Genomic DNA, 17,718 nt, shown 5'->3' with positions numbered 1-17,718 from the left:
GCAGTTGTAGCCTTCTGTGTAACAGAGATTATTATGACTGAGAAACCGTAAAACAGCTTGCAGGTACACATTTTTACTTTAAAACCCCAGAACATCCAAGTGAAATTACGTATACTGCATATATTTTATTGTGAATGCTCTCTTTCAGCATCTGCACCAAGGCAAATTATAGAAAATTGTTACATCTGTTCACTCTAGAAAATCTTAAAGGAAAACAACCCGGCCACCCTCCAAGAACATTTCTTTGAAGAGAGCAGGACGTTCTTTACCAAAACCTGCAGCTTTATTGGTTCCTATCCAAAGAGGACAGTTCCTGGGCTTTGTGAGACACAGGTTTAGAACAGGAGCAAAAATGATATTTAATATCTCTCCTCTAACTTACCTTTGCAATGACAGGCTTGACGTGTTCCCCGCCCCGAAAACACCACTGGCATATATACAATCCACTGTAACTCCCCATTGCTATTTCACCTGTTCTCCCTCCAACGTAATTTGAACTGAATAGAGTCTTTGTAAGTCAACAGTGCACAGCCATCAGGTTTATCTAAGCAAAGTATCTACAGAACATTCTTTTTGAAGGCCAGATTAAAATGAACACATGACAAGAGAAGGCTGCATAGTCCTCTTTCTGGTGACACTGTTCTCTTAGCCCATCTCCCTTCCCAGTTCCTGTAGGTCTCTTTTAAAATGCCAGTCTTGGGTGCCTGTGTGGCTCAGTGGGTTAAGCATCTGATTTTGGCTCAGGTCACGATCTCACGGTTCGTGAGTTCGAGTCCCACATCGAAGCCCTGCTTCAGGTGAACACGAGCCCCACTTTGGGGGAGCCCCACTTCTCTCTCTTTCTCTGCCCCTCGCACACTTGCTCCCTCTCTCTCTCTCTCTGTCTCTCAAAAAATAAAAATAAAGTAAAATAAAATAATGAAATGAAATGAAATGAAATGAAATGAAATGAAATTAAATTAAAAGGTACCAGTCTTGGTGCAACCATTTAGTTTTCACAAAACACTATGAACTTCCCATTCCTCTAAGACAGACTTTTTCAGCAACACAGAAAACCTGCTCCCCGGGTTATGCTCTCTCCTCCTCAAAATAACCTATGACTGCTTACTGTTCAACTTTCTATCAAACACAGCTGAGAGGTTGGGTGGGGCGATAAGGAATAGCATCATGGACATATTCCTTCCTCTAGGCTGGAGAGTCCAGGTGTTATCTCTGAACTAATTCAGAGTCCCACAAAACTGTGCCATTGGACTTCAGTGACTTGCCTCCCCCCACGCCTGAGATGAACAGGAATTCATTTTAAAGGCCTCAGTGAATATGCTGTGACAAAATACTGTAGAAAACACAGCATCGCATTTACTGCAGGGACATCTGTCACTCACCACTCGGCGTGTCCCATGTGGAGACCCATGTGACAAATTCTTGCCAGACCACAATACTGAGTCACTGTGTGCTTTTGAAAATTACCACTAATGCATTTGTATGGTTTACCGTGTCCCTCCTCTTTTGCTTTAGCCACTAGGAGACTCAGAATTGAATTTTAGTAAAACTTTCATTACTGCGTTTTAATTTTATGTTTACTCTCAATATGGGCCTAGCAGCTAACTCTGTGTCTGTAAGACCCCCTTTTAGAGCTGTGGGAGTCCTACCTGCAAAGTTGAGTCATTCTGTCCCTGCCATGTGTGGCATGTGAAGTCACTTGTATAGAGCTGGGCAAATGCTGATGAACCACTGATTTGGCTCCCCTAAACAGAGGAGAATTGGTCACATCAGGAGGCAAGCGGGCAAGTCTTCCGGTCATTCAGTCATTGGCGGGGGCCTTCCCCCCACGTCAGGGAGGAGGGCAGGCAGGGACACGGCCTGTACAGCTGAGAGCGGTTCTCCAGAGAGGGAACGGCGGTGACAATGAGCAACCTGGACGACAACCGTCTGGTCAACCATAGCCAACTCTTTTTTCTTTTTCTTTTTTTTCTTTTTAAACCATTAGCAGTAGTATTTGTTGAGTACTAATTATTTCCCAGAAATTTGCTAAGCACTCACCTGCACCATTTTACCGAGTTTCACAACCATCCCAAGAGGTCTGTCCCATGATTCTTCTAGTTTTACTATGAGGAGTCTAAGCCTGAAGAGGGGAAATAACTGGCCAGCACGTACAGTTTGAACGAAGATGGGCTGATTCCAGTGTAGGTCTGTCTGACTCCAGAGCCATATTTCATGACAATTCCCCCTCACGCAAACATACGGATTTTGTTTAATATTAAATAACAATCACGTTTTTGCCTTTGATATTTTGAAATAAAGTCAGTGTTGTATCGCAGTGGAAAGGGCCCTTATTCTCAAAGAATCTTCATCACTTCTGATTTAGAGAACCACGAAGGGGCTCAATCATCTCAAAAAAATGGGATTTTCATACTATAATACATTTTGCAATTAAAAAGTAAGCAGTTAATACCAAAATTTATAAAGAGTAACAATCTGATGATAATATATAACATGCTTTAATTTCATTGCTACCAGGGAGGAAAAATTAAAAATCCATGAATTCAAATATTCTGGATATGTCAGTTCCAAAGATGAAATCTTAAGTTAAACTTTAGTTCTTACAAAAATGGTGCCTGAGATGCATGTCTTTGAATGAAATTCAAAATTGTTAAATTTAACACATGCTCATAAAACACGTATGTACTCATAAAATACAAATATAATTTCATTTATCTATTGTCTTGATTACAAGACAATTTGAAATCATAAAACATATTAGTTACTAGAAGTTTAAGCAGGATACATACGTTTTTAAGTTTATTTATTCTGAGAGGGGTGGGTAGGGGCAGAGAGGTAAAGAGAGAGAGAATCCCAAGCAGGCTCTACACTATCAGTGCAGAGCTCAAAATCACGAACCGTGATATCATGACCTGAGCCGAAATTAAGAGTCTGACACTTAACTGACTGAGCCACCCAGGTGCTCCCATTTTTTTTTCTACTCAGCTAGGGATATTAACTCCTATTAACTCCCTTCACATCATTAGTGATAGGAATGCATTATAATATTTTAATACATATGCATCTATCCTCTCACTGCCCCAGCTTACAGAAAACCAATTTACGTTTGTCACTTACTGATGATTGGCTCCCAAAAACACTGCCTGTAGGGAACTTCCTTCCCTCCCCCCTCCTTCTTTTTCCCCCATGTCTGAAAACTGCCACCCATGCTCCATTTTACCTATCACCTAAGGGGTAGTCAACAAACCTGTCTGGTGACAGGGCATCACCACAAAAAAGAGAAGAATTGGGGGAAGAATTAGGAAAAAGTAGAAAAGATGAGAAGGAACTAAAGGAGTGAAGTAACCAAAAATTCTTAAGCTGCTGGTAGAGTCCAATAGAAGCCATAAGAAGGAACAAGTAATTTCTTTTGAGCTCACCTTCCTCACTCTACCACATTCATTTCTTCTGAGGTTCATTACCCCTCACCACATCCTTTGCCATCTCCAGAAAGCCTTCCTTCTTTTTCTGTCCCCAGTCCTCCATCCTTACCTCTCCTTCACACCAATGACTCTGCCCCTGGAAATTCTTCATCCACATCCACATCCATATCACACCAGTCCTTGCTTAGCCTTTTCTCTGAGTGAAGGCCACTACCAATACAACCAAAGCACAATTGCTAATTTCTGCCACCACTGCTCAGCATGTGAAGGCACTCTGCCCCATTGCTAAAAGGAGGCAGATGTCTTCCTCTAAGTGGAAATTCTAAACCAAACTTCAAAAAGAAACATTCTTATATAGGGGGGGTATGCTCTACATTCCTATTAACAGCATTTATCTTCAGATTCTTTTGGAACCTTGAAACCTACTAAGAATATTTTTTTCTAGAATAAAGTGATTACAAATTCTGCAAAAACTCCCTTAGAAACCAACTCTAGACATAATTCTTCCTTGAGCTGGAGCCTCTCTTTGTGGAATCCAAATTTTGGGGGTCATTCTCACTCCTGGAACTCTTAACTCTTTCTGTACACCTCCAAATCAAACTTAATTTACCATCCAATCACACTATCCAGACTCTCACAAGATCCTTAGAACTCATAATATCACGTCCACAAAATCCTCAGAATCCTTCAACTCTCCTCTTAATGATCGCTTCCATTCTTTTCTAATCAAAACCTGGCTATCTTCTGAGAATACTCTTTTCCCAGCCACCCTCTCTAATGGGGACTTCATGGCTCCACCACCTGAGCCCAGAACTTCTTATTATTGGAGGCAGGTAGCTTTTCTACTATCTCTTTATTGTCACTCCCATAACCTTAAAATCCATCACTGTAAAGAATATCTTCAGGGTTTTTTTTTTTACCTTCTGCCCTCTCATGTGGCAGCTAGCCACAGTTATCCTGGGAATGACACCTCCTTCACTCTACCCTACTAGTTTTTCACTGTCCATCATCCTCTGATGTCCTTACCTCCCTCCTTACTGGGTTTATAGTCTAGTGCCCATTCCTATGATTACCTTAGCACGTACACCTGCAGTCCTTGCATCCACCTCTCCTTTCATTATACTCTCCTGGTAAAGCCCTGGCCCTGGTTAAACCCAACTCCCTTCCACCTCTTCCCTCTCCTGAGCAACTAAATGTGGATGTAGAAAACCACAGAGCCACACTGGCTGCTAATGAACCATGCTCACTACTGGCCAACTCCACTAAACTTCCCTGGTCAATATACTCTTCCACCCTCCAAGTTAACTCTCTCACACTTTCTCTCTCTTCAAATGCCTCTTTCTCCAAAACCTCTCTCTGCACTCTCAGCTGATGGCCTTGCCTCTTAATTCAAAGAAAATAGAAGCAATCAGAAGATAAAATCTTCATCTTGCTACTACCAAATCTGTTCACTTCCCACCGTTGCTACCCATGTATTTTATCTTCCCTCCTATTTTTGTTTCTGCTTCAACCTAAGACCTATTTCTCATTCCCTCTTGCCTTGTCCCTCAAGGACTTTCCGGTATTTCTGGACTTAAAAATACAATCAAACTACCAAAAAAACCTACTTTTGATGCTGCATCCTCCAGCTATAATCTATTCCTTCCCGTGGCAAAATCCTAAGAAGCATTGCCTTCCTCTTGCATCTGTTTTCTTAGATCTTAGTCAATCTTGTCAAGACTACCATCAGCCTCCATGTTGCCAAATACTATGGTCAATTGTCAGTTGTTCGCTCCTCTTTTTGAAGTACTATTTGACATGGCTTCCAAAATATCATACTTTTCGCTCCTGTCTCTGACAATTCCTTTCCTTTGCTGGTTTTTCTTCTTGTACTCCAGGGCTCTTTCTCAGGACTCTTATTTTCCATGCCCATACCCTCTGTCTAAAGGGTTTTATTTTGTTCTATGATTTTAAATAATATCTCTAGACTAATGGCTCCAAAATTTGCATCTGCAGCCTCATTGAGCTAGTGGCCTACCATATACTTCTACTTTGAGACCCTATAGGTCTCTCAAGGTTAAGTCCACAACAGAACTAATGGTTTCTCTTCCTAATCCTCAAATTCCTCTTGCCTGGTCTTCCGTACTTCAGCAAATTTCATGGCCTTCCATCTAGTTACTCAGGCTCAACATCTGGCAGCCATCCTTAATTGCTTATTTTTTCTCATACCAATACTCAGTCTATCTGAAAATTTTATCGGCACTGCCCATACAATAGATCCCAACATATCTTAATGCCTCCACCTTCATTCAAGCCTCCATCAGCTCTTGCCTTGACTTTTTTTTTTTAATTTTTTTTAACGTTTATTTATTTTTGAGACAGAGACAGAGCATGAACGGGGCGGGTCAGAGAGAGAGGGAGACACAGAATCTGAAACAGGCTCCAGGCTCTGAGTGGTCAGCACAGAGCCCGACGTGGGGCTCGAACTCATGGACCGCGAGATCATGACCTGAGCCGAAGTCGGCCGCTCAACCGACTGAGCCACCCAGGCACCCCTTGCCTTGACTTTTATAATGGCCTCCTGATAGCTCCCTTGCTTTCAGAGTGGCCCCTTTACAGTCTGTTCTTCACACAATAGCCAGAGTGATCTTTGTAAGAGATAAATTAGGCCATGTTTTTTATTTGCTCAAAACCCTCCAACGACTTCCTACTATTCTTATAACAGAAGACACAATCCTACACCAGTCCACAAGGCACACTGTGTTCTGGTCCTTGATATGCTTCTGACTTCTGTCTAAGTCACTCCAGTATTCTTGCTGGATTTGAACTCATGGCCAACCCCTGGGACTTCCTACTCACCAAGCCCACTGTGTGAGAGGCTCATTCTGCAGAGAACATCTGTAGTCAGGTAACCATTCTATTTAAACTAGCCTGCCCCCTATCAATCCTTGCTTTATAACATTCGTCTCTACTTGAAAATATATATTTCTTTATTCATTTACAAGAACCGGGACTTTTCCTTTTTTGTTCACCAATATATTCTCAGAACCTGGAGCACATAAGACATACAATAAATGCTCAAAATATATTTATGCAATTAATAATTGTGTTGGATAGACACAAGCATGTACACACACACACACACACACACACACACACACACTCTTATCTGTTTATTCCTGTGGTGAAGTTTAGTACCTGTATTTCAATGTTTAGTTTTACATATATGAACAAAAACATTTTCAGAGTTAACACTTCAAGTGTTATAGATGATTGTCATCTCAGGTGCTACACAGAAAATGGAATACAGTCTTTCACTTCCATTTCTTGCTTTGGTGTCAATCTATATGTAAAATAGGATTCATTTTAATACCTTAAAGGCACTGCTGTGCTTCCTAGGCACAACAGAGGGGAAAAGCTGGTTCACCAGCTATGAGGACTCATGTTTCCCATTTCAGCACATGTACCTGCAACCATGCTTCCCCCAAATACACACACACAGAACTTACATGACGTGAATGGACTAAAACTGATTTCCTAATGCAAACTCTCACTGAAGTGATTGCTGTTATTTCCATGGGGAGAGGGCTAAGAACCACTCCCCAAGAACCACTGCTAGGTTCTTGGATCATTTAAAAAAAAAAAAAAAAAGGATCTAACCACAGATATTACACAAGTTAGTCTCTAGAACAGGGGTGCCTGGGTGGCTCAGTCAGTCAAGTGTCCAACTTCGGCTCAGGTCATGATCTCATGGTTCATGGGTTCGAGCCCCACATCAGGCTCTGTGCTGACAGCTCAGAGACGGGAGCCTGCTTCTGATTCTGTGTCTCCCTCTCTCTCTGCCCCTCCTCTGCTCATGCTGTCTCTCAAAAATAAATAAATGTAAAAAAAAAAAAAAACTTTTTAAAAAGTCTCTGGAACTGATTATTTACAGACAATAAGTTCCTATTTTTAAAACACAAAAATACCAAAATTCAGAAAATTTCCCCCTAACTTTGTGGTAAAACTGGTTTGGTAAACATACTTGCTTTTATCATAATGGCTGATTTAGTTTTGTTCTGACTCATTCCAAAAAATGAAAGAAAGAGAAGATGGAGTGGAAAAGAAGAAAAAGGAAAAATATTTGAGGTGGCACATTTATTCTTCTACTGACCTACTGCTTCTCAGACTGGGCTAACTAGTCCCCCTACTTAATTCATGTGTGTGTTAAACCTGAAAACAGACACATCTTACAAACACTATTAGATGTGCAAAACAACAAAGGAAACTAAGTTTTAAATGTCTCACATATATTTTTACAGGAAAACACAGTACAAATTTTGTCAGTCGATATGATCCTCGATTTAATAGCTGGATACAACTTCCACCCATGCAAGAAAGGTAAGTGTTTGTTTCTTATGTCTGAAACATTTGTGGCTACTTTACAGGAAGCATAGATGCTGAATGGTTTCCTATCACAAATTATGCTAAATGGAGCCAAGGAAAGACATACGAGTCAAAATACAAAATTTGGCCTCGCCCATTTGGAATAACTCCTTTGTTAACTCAATGGGGAAAACTAATCAAGTAAATCAATTATTGGTCCTAATGTAGGAAGAGGAAAAAATGTATGATTGTCTTCCATTATTATATTACTTTGGTTTGTTGGCAAGTGGAGCTAAAATCTCACTGCCTATCCCACTTTTCTTGGTGATAATATATTTAAATCCTATAATTGGAAAAAAAAAACCCACCATTCTTACAATGGTATGCATTTTGATGCAGAAATTTCAGTCTTAAATTTTCAAGTCTCACTAACTCAAATCTTGTACATTTGCCTTCTCAACTATCCTCCCATTATACATTCAAGAACAGGTCATTTGCTAGCTTTAAAAAAAAAAAAAAAGAGTTTTGCAAAGTATCATCTCAGTTTTTTACATATTTGGTGCTCATCTCACCCCAGTCTCCTAGCGGCCAAGGGACGAGTGACTACTAACTATATTTATACTATAAATTTATTTATATACTATACTATATATATACTATATATACTATATATATATAGTATATATATATACTATATATATACTATATATATACTATACTATATTTATATAGTATTTATTTAAATACTATATATTTATACTATATTTATACTATATTTTGCCTCTCCTGGTTGTTACCTACATAAGGCCACACTTTAATATGCATATGCAAATTCTCATGCTAAATTCTGAGCCCTTGATTCTTTTCAAATAATACTTCAGCATCCTCTTGAGCAAAGTATCCGATATAATTGCAATAAGCTGCAACCTATTGCTTCTTCTCAACTGAAGTATTTAAGAAATAACTTTCTTTCCTGTTTCCCTCATGACTCGTCACCTTAACATCTCGTTTATAAACATTCGATTAGATTGAATTACATCAGTAAGATCCAATGGGGTCCTTCATAAATTCCAAGTTAAAAATAAGTTTTCGGATAATATCATTTATTCAAAAATGTGCATTCCTGCAGCAGGACAGTATGAATCTACGGTATGAGAAAGCTCCCTATCTAACCCTCTCTTCTCTATAAAAATATTAAAACCCTCTTTCGGGAGACTAAAAGCTATACACTGGAAACGATGAGGCACAATGTAAGAACCACAGACACTTTTGGGAATGTGCAGTTCCAAGGTACCTGAAGAAATGATTCTAAGTCAGTTAATATCCAGACAAAGTTCTCAGTCCTCCTCTCGTGCATACGTGCCTGCATAAAAGCCGCCTGATGTCCTCTCCACTGCACCTTGTTTCTCTCCCTTTGGGGTTATTTCCTGGTTGCTCTTATTGTGGCTGCATCACTCTACCCTTTAATCAAAACCATTCCAAAAAGTTTTCTTTAAGAAACATATTTTAAAAATGAATATCAATAATCTATTGGAAATGTCAGCATCTCATCACCGCGGTCCCCTTTGCTGGGGGGCTGCACACCACGATAATTAACCTTCACGCCTTCCGTTTGGGAGGCATAACTCACGTCGCGGTCAATTATCTCACTCTAGAGCCCCTAAGGATGAGAAGTATTGCTGCAAAACCTAATTAGTAATTTTTTTAAATGTGTATTGTTTACTTGATATTCTATAATGACTTCCTCTGAGGCACTATGGCCTATCATGGCAGGGTCCTACTTAGACAATTTTTAGCAGCTCATTGACCTGATAAAAAGACCTGCCATGGTCTGTCGGCGCCCGGCAGCCACCGTTGACAGGATGGACTGTTTAACGTTTCTTTCTAAGTCATTATGGTATATCATGTCAGGTCCCTAGTAAAAGAAGTTTTTTTTTAGATTTAGAACAATCAACTCGATAGACCAAATAAAGAGCTCCTTACAGAGCTGAGTGGGAAAAGGCAGATCTCACAAATGCCCAGTCAATCTTCTAGCTCCCTATCTCCTATGGGTTGGTTGACCCTGGCAACAATCTATAACCTAAAATGAAATTTTTCTGTCATTGCCAAGCCTCCATTCTAAGTAGCAAATACAGTCAGTTACCATCATGGCTTAATTGGTGAGCACACAAAGAAGAAGAAAAAAAGAAAAAATATATATATGAGACACCCTTCAGATCTGAAGTTTCTTGAAACATTTAATTGAATTAATTGTACATTGTATAGATCATGAATCAGGCTCACCAGAAGTTCCCCCACCTCCCTCCTTCCATTCTTGGTACCAAACTGCTGAGAAGTTACCAAACCGAGAATAATAGAAGCCTGTTGAAAACCACCTCTGGGATAACCCACTCTTCGAGCCGGCTGGACAGATTCTTAGGATATCTCACCTCATCAGAGCTTCTAAAGGAGTGCTATAATCAAAGCGCAGACTATCCCCCAGTTCAGCAGGGAAATGGGCACACTGCTTCTAGGCTTACTCAAACGACTCATGAAATGCATCCCTACTATCTGTGAAATGATTACAGGAAAATACACGGTTAAATGTAATGCTACTGAGTTGTTGTGGTCTCAGATGTAGGATTTGATTCTTCAGGAAAAAGAAGAGGGTAAAAATTAAAACTAAGATCAATAGAAATGCTTTGGTAACTTTACATTTTTCTTCAATAAAAATAAACATTGTAGGTGTGATTCATCTGGAGTTCTTACCCCTAGCTAGTCTAGAAAAAAAAAAAAAGAAAAGAAAAGAAAAAGAGAAAGAAAAAGCAGTTTGGAAAGCACGGACAGCAAAGCTTATATTTCACAGAGTAAGACAAAAGCTAGAAGCAATACATAAAAAATGTTTCCAAATTTTAATGGTTACTACAAGCCTTAAGAAACAATGTGAGACAATATTCTGTCTGAAAAAATCTTTTGTTGTTTTTAACATGATGGTGAAAGTCAAGATTTCAAGCTAAGGTTATAGTAATTCAATCTCATGCTCTAGAATATAAACTGACCATCCAAAGGGTCAGAAAGAACTAGGAAAGACCTGTACAATATGCAGTGTTCACAATGTGTTTGTGGAAGTTGACTACCAGCAACTGGTAGTCTTTTTTAACTTCTCACAATACATTGACTATTATTGCCTCTGGCATTGGGGGAGGAGGGGTGGAGGAGGGGGAGATGAACAACTTGCAATACAAGTAGTGTAATCCCATTTAAAAATTTTCAGTAATCTTGAACTTACTTTCCAAAGAAAAACCAAAACAAAACACCCAAATAGCCTAATTATGTGTGCTCTTCATGTGGGGAGGAGGGGCAGGGAGCACTCCCAAGAGAGACCTGGTATGGTAAAATTTTAGCCTGGAGCAAATGTTCACAGTTGCTGACAGACCATTAACTATCCAGTGTTCCTATAATGTATCTCATGAATTCTCACTTTGGACATGCAAGGGAATAAGTCATAGGCTCAGAATCTTCACTATTGGAGTTTCTACATAAAAATGCAGTTTTAGTCAGGAAGTGGAACCTACTGATTTTTTTTTTTTTTTTCCATTTAGATCCTAACAGTGACACTGTGTGGATAAAGCTAGGAGTACACACGAAGCATCAAATTAAGAAAATCTTGGCTAGAAAGACAGCAAGTTCTGACAGGCTCACTCAGTGTCAGTAAGGAAGGAAGGAACCAGGATAGAAAAAAGTGAGAAAACTGAAATTTAGACTAGATGAAAGGAGTGCACACTACTACCAGGAGATTTTGCTCTTATTCTCCATTATCTACACTTATTTGGTGGAGGGTTTTCATACTTGTCATGACTAGCAGGCATTTTCTCTTGTAGACCAGTATCTCGCGCATAGAAGAACTGAACACCTTACGGCCCGCACAGTCCAAATTATTTAAAGATGGCCCGTTAGTAGGATTGGTAAATTAATTATTTCAGAGGCTCTAAACCTTGTTATAGAATCATCATATGGAAGAGGGATTGTGTCGATGGCACGAAGAAATATCTGTTACTTTTGCCTATTTTTATAGAATGTCAGGCTTTTCAATGACACATTTTAACTGAGAAGGTAAAACCACTATTAAGACAACCTTGACCTATCTTATTCAATGAGAAAGCAATTGAAATCTGGTTAGAGAAATAGAAGGAAGCAATGGACATCTGCAGGCACTTAATTTTGCAACTGTTTTTAGTCTGATTTTATATTTAAATGGGTTTTACTTCTCTGTAACAGGAAATCTCAAAATTTTTAGATTAAGGATTAATCTGATTAAAAAGCTTCTTCCTAATACCTTTCTCCAAACATATTCTCCAAACAATGCATACGTGCAAGACCTATATATGCAACATTTTATTACAATTTTATTACAATTTCAGAGCTTCATGAACCGCTCAGAAGACCCAGGTTAACCAGACTCACTCTATGAAATCTGCCACACCTACTCTTTATTTTCCTTCCTCCTTTCCTCCTTCCTCTTTTTCCATCATTCCTGTTCTTCATCGTCCTTCTGAATTTTCCACAGCACATATTTCTTTCAAAAGCATCAGGAAAATACAGGAAAAAATACAAACAGAGCCAAAATTTTGCTCTAAAATTATCCATGATTTTCAGGACTATTAAAAAAAATAAAAACCATATGATCCACCAATCCCACTTCTGTTTTATATCCAAAAAAAATGAAATCAATATCTTGAAGAGGTATCTGCACTCTCATGTTCATTGCACCATTATTCACAAAAGCCAAGATATAGAAACAACCTAAGTGTCATCAGATGAATAGATAAAGAAAAGGGGGCATATCTTTACAATGGAGTATTATTTAGCCATAACAGAAGGAAATCCTGCCATTTGTGACCACGTGGATGAAATTAAGGGTCGTTTTGCAAAGTGAAATAAACCAAACAGAGAAAGAGAAACACAGTTATTTATATGTAGAATCTGGAAAAAAAAAAAAAGAAAAAAGTCAAACTTAAAGAAACAATGGATGGTGGTTGCTAGGGGCCAGGAGATGAAGGAAATGAGGAGAGGCTGGTCAAAAGGTATAAACTTTCAATTATAAGATGCAGAAGTTCTGTGTATCTAATATATAACATAGCGACTATAGTTCATATTGTAGTGTATACTTGAAATTTGCTAAGAGAGTAGAAAACCAAAAAAAAAACAAAAAAACAAAAAACAAAAAAAACAAAAAAAACAAAAAAAATAGCTATGTGAGGTGATACATGTGTTAATTAACTTGATTGTGGGAATCCTTCCACAATGTATCTATATATCAAATTATTGCATTGTGACTTTAAATATATTACAACTTTATTTGCCAATTATGCCTCAAAAAAGCTAGAAAAAAATAAAACTGAATACATCAACATCTATAACATATACCATACCTACTGGTAATAAATCACCTACACAAACATTAAAAAATTTCACTGTCATTTAAAATATGGCTAGGCAAAGTTTATATGCAAACATCTTGATGGCTGATTTTTAATAACATTTTTACCTGGGTCATGGTAAGTGATGGTTCTGACACATGAACAAAAAGCTGGACACTATGACAGCACTTTACATATGCATTTGCAAATAACCCTGTAAAAAAAGGTACCATTAGCATCCTCTTGTTACAAATGAGCAACCTGAGGCTGAGAGGGGTTAACTAATGTGTCAAAGGTCACACATCCAATAAGTCATGTAGCCACGCAATCTGTTCCAGAGACCAAACTGTTAATCAAGACGCTGTCTCCTGCTTCCTAGAGGTTTTGGCACTTTGTAAACACAACTTGGAAAATCTCCTGATAAAAATCTTTAGGACTCTTGATCTTGCTACTGACATTGCCCAAGAGTCTTGGCCCTTATTTTTATGAAGACCATACATTTATCAAACATAAATTATATTCTCTGAGGGGCCTGGCACTTAACAATCGTACTTATTCATATCTTATCCTTATAAAGTGTATTATTCCAGTAGCATCAATGAGAAAAAAAGAAGCAAAGGGTTAAGGACTTGCTTAATATATCAACCTAGTCATCCTAACTCCAAATTTTCAGGTCCCCTTTGAACATTTATTCTCCCTCAGCTCTCATGTCTTACTAGTTACTGAGTCTTACATCGTCCTTTAAAATATCTTTTGCTCAGCTCTTCTGTGTCTTCCATAAAACTCTACTTCAGGTCCTCAATATCTCACTCTTATTTTATGGTCTACCTCAGGATTGGTCTCCCTTTCAACACAGCTTGTGTCTTTTATCTTTGAAGGCATAATGGGATAATTTAATGAATTGCCTCTCTTGAAAAGAGACTAAAAAATATCCTGTAGCTTTGTAAGAAACAACACTAAAAGCTCTATCAGTGAAATTCCTACGATTAGTTTGTATAAGAACAAAATTTCAGCACTCTATTCAGTTCACAAAAGTTTCTCTATTTGTGGTAGTACTGGGAAGAAAAAAAATGATAATTGAAGAAAAATTTTGATGATGTAGTTCTCTTATAAATTGGGAACAATGACCCTTGAAGGACCATGAAAAAAGTGAATGTCAAGATAATTTATTATTGTTACATTATCTACCTCATTTTTCACTTTGTCTTACTGAGCTGTGATATCTGTACAAGGTACCAAATATCCCAAACATTAGTGAACACTTTAACAGTGTATAAAAAAGCAAGATAAAAGAAGCTGAAACAGGGTTGGTGACTTTCTCCTCTACTGTTACTTTAATATGAAATTGCTAACCAGAACAGGCAATGCGTACAATTACTGTAAAGGTCTCAGATTTAGAAGGGAGCTGTGTGTGTTATTTCCAAATTTCTGCAACCCTTTCTAGGGCGGGATGTACCTCCTTTTCCCTAACTGATGGAGCCCCTTTTGTGATTTATGGTGGGTTGTTGTTTTCATTGTAGAAGAGCCAGTTTCTATGCATGTCGGTTGGACAAGCATTTATACGTTATTGGTGGAAGGAACGAAACCGGCTATTTGTCCAGCGTGGAGAGCTATAACCTAGAAACGAACGAATGGCGTTATGTGTCCTCTTTGCCCCAGCCTCTGGCTGCTCACGCAGGAGCAGTGCACAATGGGAAGATATACATTTCAGGCAAGTCATTCCTCCACTTTCTGTTCCAAACTTCAGTTCCAAGGCACTTTCTTGACTTGTATGTATATGTTTAATTCACAGGGGGTGTACACAATGGAGAGTATGTCCCATGGCTATATTGCTATGACCCTGTAATGGATGTCTGGGCTCGAAAACAAGATATGAACACAAAACGCGCCATCCACACTTTGGCTGTAATGAATGATCGCTTGTATGCAATTGGAGGAAATCATTTGAAAGGTCTTTTTCTTTCTTTTTTTTTTTTTAAATCACAATATCATTTGCATCTCATGTTTCTTGCTAAGGGGGTTTCTCGTTAGATAATCATAGTTAACCAAGTAAAAAACATGTTGACCAAATAAAATCTACTCTGTGTAAATTAGCTGTACCCTTGGGCAGGCATTTATTTTGGCTCCTCTGCAGATAGGATTATTTTTAAGTTACCACACACATTAAAGAAATGAATAATGATGTCAACAGAAAGTAAAAAACGGAAGCATTAATAACTGAAAGCACAAACAATTTGTTGTAACAATGAATTCAGTAAAATAAATTATTCCCTATCTCCGAAGTTATAGCAATAAATTTTTTCCAGAAAATTGTTTTTTGTAGTGATCATAAAGAACTTCAGTCATAGCTGCACAAAGAAGCTAATACGTGATTTTTCTTAAAGAAAACATTTAGTAGAATTTCATGTCTAAATTTGGAATTATTTCTTTTAAGAGTTGAACACCAAACCTATGCTTCTCAAATTCTACTTGCTTTTTTAATAAAAAAAAAAAAAAACATGATATTTTTAGAGTTTTGTTTGGGCTCCTCTCCTCTCCATATATTGGTATAACTACCACCTTTTTTTTTTAGTTTATTCATTTGAGAGAGAGAGAGAGAGAGAAAGTGAGCACGCAAGTGGGGGAGGGGCAGAGAGAGAGAGGAAGACACAAAATCTAAATCAGGCTCCAGGCTCTGAGTTGTCAGTACAGAGCCCAACGTGGGGCTCGATCTCACGAACTGTAGATCATGACCTGAGCCCACATCGGATGCTTAACCCACTGAGCCACCCAGGTGCCCCTGACTACAACTTTTTGTAGTTTACGTGCATGTGTGTAACTATCTACATGCATATCACACTGAATTTGACAGGAAAGCAGAGAGAACTGTGTTGTTAAGATCCCTGAACTGCATTGGGCCTCAGTTTTCTTACCTAAAAATGAAGAAACTGGTATAGATGATCTCTAAAATCTCCTCTAGCTCTGACCTGCCATGATCCTTGAAATTGAACCAAATGTGAAACAGGCCATCCAAGTATGGTAGATAAGGCCTTCTATGCATTTATTTTTCCATCATACAACCATCTAAAAAATGATAGATGTAGACATTCCTTTCTGGTTCTCCCAATACATATATACCCCTAACATAATAAAGACCACACAGGTGTAATTTTTATGTAAATATTTCCAAGTTCGTATTCAATCAGAAACGTCAATACCCTACCTAGTCTATGCTGCTCACCTTTGTACTCTCCCCAGTGGGAAGGGATTGATTACCTTTGCTGCTGCAACTTTTCCCTTTTTATTCTTTTTTCTTTCATTGCTTCTCTTTCATCTCAAGCCATACACCATTCCTTCTCATCAAAATATTTGTATGCAGTATTAACTTTGTAGCTTTCTACATTAAAATGTGATTTCTACTAATTTATTTTGCATAATGATGACTAAACATTCTAGGAATTTTTAAAAAATGTTTATTTAGTTTTGAGAGACAGAGAGAGAATGCGAGTGAAGGAGGGGCAGAGAGAGAGAGGGAGACAGAGAATCCTAAGCAGGCTCCACACTGTCAGCACAGAGCTCAACATGGGGCTCCACCCCATGAACCATGAGACTATGACCTGAGCCGCAATCAAGAGTCAGATGCTCAACAAACTGAGCCACCCAGTTGCCCCACATTCTAGGAAGCTTTAATATTTGAGGTTATACTTGCACAGGGTAATGACAACCTAAATGCGAACACACACACATCAAAGTTAGGTCAGCTCAGGAAGGCATTATGGTGTAGAGAGAAGGGTATGGATCTGGGTTCCAGTTATACACTTGTGGTTGTGTGGTCTTACTCAAGACACTTAATCCCATGTCTATAAAAGAGGGGTAATTATCTTTTCCTTATAGTTTTTGAGGCTTATCATCAACATATGTCATATGTGTAGCGGGCACCAAGAAGGCATACGTATCCTCCTATGATGCCACTAGAACTTCAGAACTGGAAATTTTCCCCAGTCCTCATTCCAATTATCCATGCTTCAGAAATTATCATCAATAATCTTACAGGAAAGGAATATACCACAGAATTCCAGTAAATCCTTCACTCTACTGTTCTCAAATCTATGTGATTTATTTTGTGTAAGAAGTTAGTGGCCTGAAATAATTTGTCCGCTTCTTCAAGAATGAAAATTATTCTACTTTTTGGTCTATCTTTTTAATTACTTTGAAGAGTCCAGTAGGTTGATTTTGACTGAGTGTATGCATTGTAATTGTCAGCTAGCAAATATCCATTGCACACATGTAAAGAGAAGAAAAATATTATCAAGGATTTGGTCTGTTCAGTGACCAGGAAGCACTCCCCCTCCAGATTTTTGACTTTCTAAATTAAAGGCAGGGCCCCAGTGGAGTCTAAGAATTTAAGTTGTTCTCTGCAACCCACTTACTGCCCCAGTCACTGAAAAACTTCATCAGAGGTGAGAGAAGAAGCCCTCAGTGAAAGTTAGCCCCCTACTTAACCTTGATCCTTAGTAGATATTGGAAACTATTCACTTCATCATAGTTGCTTATAAACATAAACTGTTGAAAAA

General features: G+C 38.5%; 1 protein-coding gene across 1 annotated transcript in view; it reads left to right on the top strand.

Annotated features, from left to right (window-relative positions):
• KLHL14 (kelch like family member 14) overlaps nucleotides 1–17,718 on the top strand; it is a 102,929-nt gene that overhangs the window by 77,866 nt on the left and 7,345 nt on the right. Inside the window, exons 4-6 of the mRNA XM_019465450.2 lie at nucleotides 7,703–7,781; nucleotides 14,686–14,876; nucleotides 14,958–15,116. Of these exons, the coding sequence (XP_019320995.1) occupies nucleotides 7,703–7,781; nucleotides 14,686–14,876; nucleotides 14,958–15,116 (429 nt within the window). The remainder of the gene's footprint in view (nucleotides 1–7,702; nucleotides 7,782–14,685; nucleotides 14,877–14,957; nucleotides 15,117–17,718) is intronic.

The sequence above is a fragment of the Panthera pardus genome, unplaced genomic scaffold (genome assembly GCF_024362965.1).
Source record: "Panthera pardus isolate Hobbes unplaced genomic scaffold, ASM2436296v1 HiC_scaffold_15, whole genome shotgun sequence".
Taxonomy (NCBI): Eukaryota; Metazoa; Chordata; class Mammalia; order Carnivora; family Felidae; genus Panthera; species Panthera pardus.
This window is presented reverse-complemented; position numbering and strand designations above follow the sequence as displayed.